Source organism: Garra rufa, chromosome 7 (genome assembly GCF_049309525.1).
Source record: "Garra rufa chromosome 7, GarRuf1.0, whole genome shotgun sequence".
NCBI lineage: Eukaryota > Metazoa > Chordata > Actinopteri > Cypriniformes > Cyprinidae > Garra > Garra rufa.
Window position 1 is genome coordinate 16422231 of NC_133367.1, and position 10075 is coordinate 16432305.

At 32.6% G+C, this 10075-nt stretch overlaps 1 protein-coding gene across 1 annotated transcript; it reads right to left on the reverse strand.

The window, feature by feature from the left end:
- Nucleotides 1-5433: 5433 nt before the first annotated feature.
- LOC141337993 (SLAM family member 9-like) lies at nt 5434-9550 on the reverse strand. The gene is made up of 6 exons (XM_073843567.1): nt 9505-9550; nt 9004-9318; nt 7753-8043; nt 7528-7629; nt 7359-7420; nt 5434-5481 (listed from the first exon to the last, which is right to left on the reverse strand). The coding sequence occupies exons 1-6, from the start codon at nt 9548-9550 to the stop codon at nt 5434-5436; spliced, it is 864 nt and encodes a 287-aa protein (XP_073699668.1).
- Nucleotides 9551-10075: the final 525 nt, after the last annotated feature.

The window sequence follows — 10075 nt, forward strand, 5'->3', positions numbered from 1 at the left end:
ATTTTTAGGGGGGCGCACACAAAATGAATCACACTGTTAATACAGGCTTTATTATCAGTAAAGTAATCATTAAACATTTGTAATCATCCCAAAAAATATTAGCCATTTATATTAATGTGATTCAGAGATAAAGGCCATAATACTAATGTTATCCACACGAGGGAGCCACAGGATAAATCTCAAAGACAGAGAAAATAAATTGATTTGTAATAAAACATTGCATATAAATTAATTTTCATACAGTTATATATAGTCCAATATAATAAGTAATTATAATGCTATTGACAATATATTTGTATGTCCAATTAAAGAAGGAACACTATATTATATATATCTATTTTAATATTGTGTTTATAATAATACTAACATAAACACTCACAATTTACTTGAAAAAAGACATCTACATAAACCCTTGCTTGTACACCGACGATTGAGTTAAACTGCATTGTTACAGTTAACGTTACTTTCTGTGTAGTTGCTCACAAAGCTTCGGTGACAGGACTTTGAAATAACAAACAATGAAAACAATAAAAGGCATGACTTACATCGCATCTAGCAAGCAAACTCTATCCAAGCTCCATGATTCGTATGTTTATTTTGTTTATTTTTTCTTCATTTGAATGGCTTGTGAAAGATAAAAACAAATTTACTTTCATCTCGGAAAAAATATTGCACATATTTGACAGTCGAGAACGGTCCAATCACATGAGGACAAAATATATAAAAACAAGATTGATTGGCTAAGATCTTAAGTGGGAGGGTCTGGGGCGCAGTGCTCTGCGCCCCGAGGACAATCTGAAACAAGCCAATCAGAGCTCAGCCTCAAGTCACATGCGTTTCAAATATTTACAGACCTAATAGACACCCATTTGGCCGGCGTCCCGCATACACAAACAAACGAAAAACAGTTTAGATTTTTTTTATTTTTAACAGGTGCTAACATAACTAACAGTCGAATAGTATGTCAAAATAATGCAATTTCGTAATTATTTTGCAATATGTATTAAACTTATTTTTAACATATTAATAGTCTTCTTCCTTGGCTAACTTGAGGGGGGGCGGCGCCCCAGCGCCCCCTATGGACCAGCCGCCACTGATATTAACACATATTAAAATAGTGATAATATGATTAGCAATGTTCACATTTGTGGACATATCTTTAGAGAATTAGATGAAAATGAAAATATGCTAAGTGTTACTTTTACAATAACAAAACTTACTTGTCCGTCTAAATCTGATCTTGTCTAAGCTATGTCAAAATCGATTATAATAAACGTGAATTTATGTCATTACACAAACAAATAGGGTGGGTTTAAATGTTTTATTACCAATTACCATTTTCCTAACTTTAATCAACCAAAGCAAGCGTTTAACCGGCTGTTCGAATGTAATTAGTTCCATATGAAAGGTGACCTAGGTTTAATTTGTATTATTTAATACAAACTGTTTTGTTTACATCCCCGATACAACATACTTCCGCCATTCTTGCACATGCGTACAACATCGGGATTCTTTTTTTTTTTTAAGAATAATTGGACATTACAAAAATATTGAAATAGAAATCCAGATACACAAAATACAAGCCTAATCTGTTTACAGTAATACAATATGTAATAAGATAAAATTAAAATAATAAAAAAATAAACTAATACCATAGAGAGAAAAAAATAAATAAATAAACGTATAAATAAAAAGTAAATAAATAAACAAAAATTAAATTAAAACCTAGAAACAACTAAACAATAGTTCAAATTTTCTTCCTTTTCCCTTACATATACAAAAATTATATTGTGGAAGCATAACCAGAAAAAAAGTTCTCCGTGAAATGTAACAACAAATGTATTCATTTGTTTTAAAGACTTTTCAAAACTTCTATTTCTGATAAAAATAAATTACATTTTGGTATGCATTTAGCATATTTCTGTTTATGAATATAATATTTGCCTTGCAAAATGTAAAAGTTAACAACGTACTCAATCATTTTACTTTTATGAGAATAAGTACAGATAACATCTTTTAAAGAAAGCATATAATTAACATTTCTTTGCAGAAATAGAAAGGTGCTAACATCAGACTAAAAACTAAGAGACAATTCAAAATGATAAAACAAATGACACAAGTCTTCCTCATGTGTGTTACAGAAACTGCAGGTATTATCAATGTCCATGAATTTAGAAAGAGCTACTTTACATGGATAAATTTCGTGAAGTATTTTGAAATTTCACCGCTTTAAGGCTACCGATGGAGAGGGGAGTCACACGGTGACGCATTGACGTGGGCGTGGTGTCTGACGTCACACATGGATGTGGGCGGGGTTGGATGTCCACCGCAGGCTGCAGCGAGCCCTACTTGGTTAGACTTGTTACTCAAAAACTTAAGGTATTACTCATTAGTCACTCATTTTAAAAGTTTATTTCGTTTTACTCCCAGCCAACAGTGATTAGTTAAACTGCTAGTTTGCATTACTTTTTACCCAAAAAATTTGTAATTGCATTTTTTTTTCAGCCAGTAAATCCATTAAAGTTCAGATTTTTTACTAAACTCAATTAACTCAAATGAACAGACAGGAGGTTAAATACACATACAGACTAAACAGGACGGGAAAAAGACCAAATAAGGAACAACAAGAACATGACAAAACAGAGTCCTGACAATTTCCAGCTATAAGATGTGGGCTTCTCCATCTTCCTGCAAAGCTAACTTGTTGCATTTGTGACATCATGACAGCTGTTATTGAAAATTGATAAGGTTGATTGAATTTTGGAATTTCAAATCTTATATTATATTACTTAAATTGTAATAGTAATTAGCTATTCTTACTTAACTCGCACTTGTGTTCAGAGTCTCTTTGTATGCTGTAATCTCCACAACAGTCAAAATCAAGGAAATTGTTCCCTCAAACAGTTCAGATATTCAGTAATCAACAGTTTGTAGGATTTTTTTTTTTACACTTCACGTCACAGACATCTTATGTGATAATCAACATACCCATTTAAGAGTCATTATAACCCAATATTAATGTCAACAATCTTGAAACGAAGCACTGTAGAAGGTCCAAAATGTTCAGAAATATAAATAGAAAAATACAAAGTTTCAGAGCAATGGTTTAACACTCAAAACAGGAAAATCAGTATCAAAAGACCATTTGGTAATAAGATAAGGCTCGCAACAGCAAAAACTCGGTCCAGCTCCTCGTCAGTCAACCACAGAGCGTTAGAGTTATAGCACCACTCAACGGACATTTCAAGTCAGTACTGCAGCTTCAAAACAAACATCACCATTTGTACATTCATCTGCTCCGGAGGGGGAAAAACACACTCATTTAGCACCACTTAGTGAACATTTTTGTAAGAAACTGCAGTGATATGTAATTATTAGCATATATTTTGCATCTTACAATCTACAGTATGTTTTTGATCAGGCTGGACATTTTGTTCTTATAAAGCAAAGTAATTTGTGTCTTGAGTTTGTCGTTCTATATTATCAGTGCTGGGCCTACTTAAAACATGTAGTCAGTTACTGATTCCAAATTACATTATAAAAAAATTAAGTTATTAACGTAATCCATTACATGTATACTGGTTATATAATCTGACTGCTTTTGTATTACTTTCAAATTACTTTTGGCTAAACTCATTTACCGCATTGATTTGACAGCTGTTAAGTAATTAGATCATGAACAATTAAAATACAAACTATTTTAAAATAAAAACAACCAAAACAAATGCTTACTAAAATATTTTATTTGTTTACGTATACATGCCATGTGACCATCAACTGACATCTGAGAACTGTGAACGTGTTATATGTATATATATATATATATATATATATATATATATATATATATATATATATATATATATATATATATATAAGTACAATGTAAAACATGTATATACACAATAAGTACATTGTAACAAATGATTAATTTAAATGTAAGTACATAGTAGTTATATAGCTTTTTTTTGGAAGGCCGTCTGAACATATAATAATAATAATAATAATAATAATAATAATAATAATAATAATAATAATAATAATAATAAAAAAATAAAAAGTTAATTGTGACCTTTTTTCTTGCAATTGTGAGTTTAAATCTCAAAATTTAGATTTTTTTTTTTCCTCAGAACTGTGAGATATAAATGTTCAACTGTAAGTCAGAATTTTGAGATGTAGAATTGCATATTGAAGAAAAAAAGTTGTCACAATGTATTTAATTTCGGTCGGAGAAACAAGCTTCAATAACAGGCGTTTCAAAAAGTAACATTTAAAAGATAAAAAGGAAGTATGGGGATAATCTGTGAATTATTAATAATTTGCTGCTATTGTGAGAATAACATGTAAAAAATAGTAACTGTAGTCTGATTACAAGTAGTTTAATATGTAATATGATCTAATTACAAGCATTTCATTTTTAGAACATGTTTAGGTAATCCGGATTACATGTAAACATTTACTGCCCATCTCTGTATATGACTGTAAGAAAAGCAGCATCATAGCGCACCCTGTGGTGTAAAAGCAATCTGTTCTTCGAGAAAGGTGATTTTCTGCTTTGAACACTAGAGAGCGATGATGTCCTTGTGCTGAATTTGCCCATTTTCTCATTAAACAGGAGTACAGAGAGCAGGAAATGGTGGGACAAATATTTAAGAAGTTAGAAAATTTCCATGCTAAAAAAAATGACATGCATAGAACAACATTTTTTTTTTTGTTCTGAAATTGAGACTTATACATCATCTGAAAGCTGAATAAATAAGCTTTCCAAACCAATGTATGGTTTGTTTGGATAGGACAATATTATCTGAGATACAACTATTTGAGAATCTGGAATCTGAGGGTGCAAAAATAAATAAATAAAATAAATAATTCTAAAAACTGAGAAAATTGCCTTGTCCAAATAAAGTTCTTAGCCATGCATATTACTCAAAATTAAGAGCTGACATATTTATGGTAGGAAATTTACTAAATATCTTAATGGAACATGAAAATAAAAATCAATAATTTTGACCCATGGAATGTTCCTTTTTTTAATTTTTTTTTTATTTTTTTGCATGTATATTTTTAGGGTTACATTTGTGAAACACTAAATTAAACTGGTGGTATTGATAGTTTAAAGCTGCATTTTGGCTATTTTAACTTTTGGTTGAATTAAATGAATGGCAAAACCCAACTTTTTTTCTTTTTTTTTCACATTCCGCCTCTGTCATCTCATGTACCCCAGTCTGAGAACCACTGAAAGCAAAGTAACAAAACTTTCGATGTAGGCCTATACAACATTGGAGAGTGTATGCCAAAAACAAACAAAATAGAAATCAAACAACGTGGGACAAAAAATGACAACATATGATCCTGGCAAAGAATAAATAATAAATATGAACTAAAAGATGCGAGTCAGGGCCCAAATGAGCTGTCCAGTAAAATCTGTTGTGATCATCGTTTTTGGGTGAAATTTACATAAACAGGCTCCTTCTTTGATTTCTGGAAAAAACAAAAACAAAAAACAGTCAGGAACATGTTATATAATGATTCTTAAAGGTAGCCAACCACTTTCTCATAGTTTTCCCTACTGCGATAACCAAGTCTACCGTTATAACCCACAATGATAGTCATCGCTCTTTCTTCCGGTGTTGCCGATCAGTTACTATTCACTTTCATTATATAGAAAACATAAGAGGCAAATATGGTGAATGGTGACTAAGGCTGACAATCTGCCTAAAAGAAACTGAAAGAATGCAGGACTGCAACATTACGGCGAGTAAATAATTAGGGGCCTAGCTCTGAAGGTGCGGTGGCACCTATTGGATCTGTTGGTCTTCTTTTTCTTGCGGGAAAGTTGTATAATGTGGCACACTGATAGAGGACAGTCTCATTATTAACCATCGCAAGTTTGGAGTCTCTAACTCAAACTCTCTAGCGCCACCACTTGTCCAAAGTTTCACTTTCTGAACTGTAAGCCACAAAATCAAAATTCAAATTTCGAACTCGTCCTAGAATGTTCATCCAATTTTCACCAAAATCGAGTAAAACCATCTTCAGACTGTGCTGACAAAAAGTTGTGGATTTCATGTTGATAGACGAAACCATTTTCGTACAGCGCATTTACAAATTTTAGCCTCGATGCCAAAATGACGCTGAGGCTGGATCTCTACAAAGCTTTGACATAAAGACACCAAACATTGTGTTAGCCTTTGTCACCTCACATTAAACACACCATATCGATTTGATAACAGCGCCGCCTGTTGGTCAAACGCAATAAGCCATTAAATTATATGTGACCCTGGACCACAAAACCAGTCTTAAGTCGCTGGGGTATATTTGTAGCAATAGCCAAAAATACATTGCATGGGTCAAAATTTTTGATTTTTACTTTATGCCAAAAATCATTAGGAAATTAAGTAAAGATCATGTTCCAAGAAGATTTTTTTTGTAAAATTCCTATTGTAAATATTTCAAAATGTAATTTTTGATTAGTAATATGCATTAAGAACCTAATTTGGACAACTTTAAAGGTGATTTTCTCAGTAATTTGATTTTTTTTTTTGCACCCTCAGATTCCTGGTTTTCAAATAGATGTATCTCGACCAAATATTGTCCTATCCTAACAAATCCATATCCATACATCAATAGAAAGCTTATTTATTGAGCTTTAATATGATGTTTGATGTATACATCTCAGTTTTGTAAAATTTGTCCTTATGACTGGTTCTGTGGTCCAGGGTCACATATCAGTAGGCGTTCCACATTACTTTTCTGTCATTTTGACTAAAATCACCTTAAAATGGCTTAGCTCCTCATTTTCCCTTTGGAATGCTTGGCCCGTAACTGCTGCTTGCAGCTATATCTATTATTATTATTATTGGTATTCGGTTTGTATTTGAAGAAGTCATCAATTAATATAATAATAGTAGCCCTAATAATAACAACAATACTTGTATTTCCCTTCTATTATCGTGCAATGAAAGTGAAAGTGATGCTAATCCGACAAGAATAAGAAACCGCATTTGAAACACATGTTAATACTAGACTAGTTATAAATGGCTGACCACATGTGATTGGATCCCTGCATCTCATTACCATGCAGTTGTTGTCTTTCACGCTCGATTTCTCAAATAAATGTAGGCCTATATTGTCAGTGGGCAAGAATAGATGTGGTTGGGGTAGGAAGGAAGCGTAGGAAGAGAATTGAAATGATACTTAAAACCATGTTTTTCATTATTTCTGTCTTTCTTTTTATCTTACTGATAATAACGATAAAGGCTGACCATCTATTCACTGTCCATCTGATGCTATTACACACAAAGCTTAATTCAAACTGACCGAAACGACTTCTTGCAACACAGTAAAAATGATCTTACCATTTTTCGTGTTGTTGTTTTACACAATGTTGAATCAGTTTTGTTTTTCTCCTGGGTCTGGACTGCTTTAATAACAATCACATTGTGAAAGAAAGTTTTCAATATTATATCAAGATTTCTTACAAAAGGTGAATTTTTTGATACTAGCAATCATTTTTGAACTTCCAACCTGCTTTTTTACATTTCCTGCAGATGCAGCAGACCACAACTGCAACTATCATCAACAGAGAGCCAGCAGAAGCAGCAGCAGAGATCAGGACTATAAGAGAGTCTGGAGAAACTGCAGGAGAGTAAAAACGGGACAGTCATTATTGCAAGACGTGAATCAGTCTGATCTACAACAAAAGGCAGAGATCAGCTCATTAAATAAGCATTCATATTATCGCTGCTGTACCTGCACATGTGTGACAGAGTTTGCTGATGTCCAGATGTAGAGTCTGGTTGCTGATGGGATTGTTGAGCACACAGCTGTAGGTGTTTTTATCCTGATATTCCACCTCCAGAGGTAGAGAGAGACTGATGCTGAGATCAGACACACTGATGCTGGACAATAAACTGTTTCCTTTGTACCAGGAGAGAGTCACATAACTCACATTCACCACTGAACACAGCAATGAACAATTCTGCTGGGATGATGATGAACAATGTGAAGTGTTGCTGATGATGTCAGGAACAGGCAGACGAGCTGCAAAACATCAGAGAATAAAAAGGATGCCAGTCAGTGAGTGTTTCCATCATCTCAAAATACAAATAAATGAACATTTAAATATGGAAATAGTAGAATGCTACCTTTTAAAAAGGTCCCAATTCCTTTTTGTTTTCTAATCAAAACTTCATTGATTAAAACTGTAGCTTCGTAAAGTACCATTACGGTTTAGAATTTTAAAAACATTTTCATCATCATTACTCCAGTCTTCAGTCACATGATCCTTCAGAATTCATTCTAATATGCTGATTCGATACTCAGTTATTATCAACGATGTATTCATTTATTTAAATGGATTTTTTTAATTTGAAAAGACTCATTGATAAAACTGAAAAGGTAAAAAGAACAACATTAATTCAAAATATAAATCTTTTCTAATTGTATATGGCTTTACTATCACTTTTATTCAATGTAACAGATCCTTGCTAATTAAGCTTTTTAATTTATTTCCCAAAAAATAAAAAATAAAAGAATGAACAAAATCACCGGCCCCAGGGTTTTCAACAGTATACTGTGTATTACTACAAACAAATAAATAATGTCTGACTTTTTATTATTCTCAGTTAATCTCCAAATGAATGTAAAAACAACGTAACGACAGTATATCTTAAATATTTGTTAAATTGCATGTTTTTATTACATTTTAAACAGATATTATAGCCTGTCAACATTACAGTATAATTTTAAACTATCAATTTTAACATTTGTAGGCTTAATTTTTGTTAAACAATCTCAGTGTGTCGTAGTGTCATATTTATCATATTTAAAATTTAGTAGGTCCTCCAAACATTCAATTGTCCTTCTCCATAAACAACTAAAAGGAAATATCTTTTTGGTAATCAGCATCATGCCACAAATGCTGTTGATTGAGCATACTTTACTGGATATTTAACAAAACAAGAATGTTTGAAGGACAGGACAAGTGACATCTTTACTCACCATAGACGGAAACACTGAATGTTCTCGATGTCAGATTCGCTCCAGTTATCTCTAGTTGATAAACTCCAGTATGGTCAGTTGTGATGTTTGTGATGGTCAGAGATCCAGTTTTACTGTCCGGCTTCAGTCTGTCTCTGAATCTCCCATCACGAATGTAATGTGGAGAAGATTTTCTACTTTTTTTAATTTTAGCTATGACGGATTTTTTAGCTCCATATTTCCACAGAATGTCGTCGCCTTCATGTATTTCAGTAACATCAGTGTTTAGAGTGACAGAATCGCCCTCCATCACTGACACCAGCTCACCAAACACACCTGATGAACAAACAGATTTTACACGATTAATGTTTTTATCTATTACGCAGAGCGCGGCTTTTGTAGCTACAAAGTCATTTACATCATGAAACGTTTAAATCTCCTTATCATTTAACAACTGTGAATGATGTTACTATATATATATATATATATATATATATATATATATATATATATAAAACTTACCAGTCAGATGCCACCAGCACAAGCATAAAGCAAACACATGAAACATTTTCTGAGAAGTCTGATCTAATGAAACTTCTGCTAAAACCACTTGAGTTGGTGTGAATCCTCCCACATTTTAACCCTTCTTGTGGGCTCTCTTTTACAGGCACTTTACAAATCATTTACACTTGCATATTGTAATTATAAATGATTCATTATAATTATTACTTCATCCTGAGCATTTTTCAAAATTAGTTGCTTTACTGTGTTATTAGTATAGTAAAAACACAACAAAAGGTTATGCAATCTTCCATCTCACTCTTGCAGCTCATCTTCTGAGTCAAACTGAAACTGCAGTGGGGTTTTTTTTAGAACTGTGGTTTGATCTGGACAAACTTGCAGGTGAAAAGTGTCATCATGTCAGCTTTACAATCAAATACAATAATACTGTACCCATTTAGCATCAACCATGCATATATTTTATTCCTGTATACAAGAAGTAGATGGCAATAAGATGTGGTAAACATCATGATTATTACAATTAGGGCTGTCAATTAAAAAAAAAGAAAAATTGCATCCCATTACAGTGCTC

Bases quoted from the DNA above. Each gene is read 5' to 3' on its own strand.
- LOC141337993 (XM_073843567.1), bottom strand. From the start codon at position 9,550: ATGTTTCATGTGTTTGCTTTATGCTTGTGCTGGTGGCATCTGACTG. The intron at 7,421-7,527 runs GTTGGAAGTTCA...TTATTAAAGCAG, and splicing joins CAGGAAATGTAAAAAAGCAG to TCCAGACCCAGGAGAAAAAC. The intron at 5,482-7,358 runs GTAAGATCATTT...TGTTTTTTCCAG, and splicing joins AAACAACAACACGAAAAATG to AAATCAAAGAAGGAGCCTGT.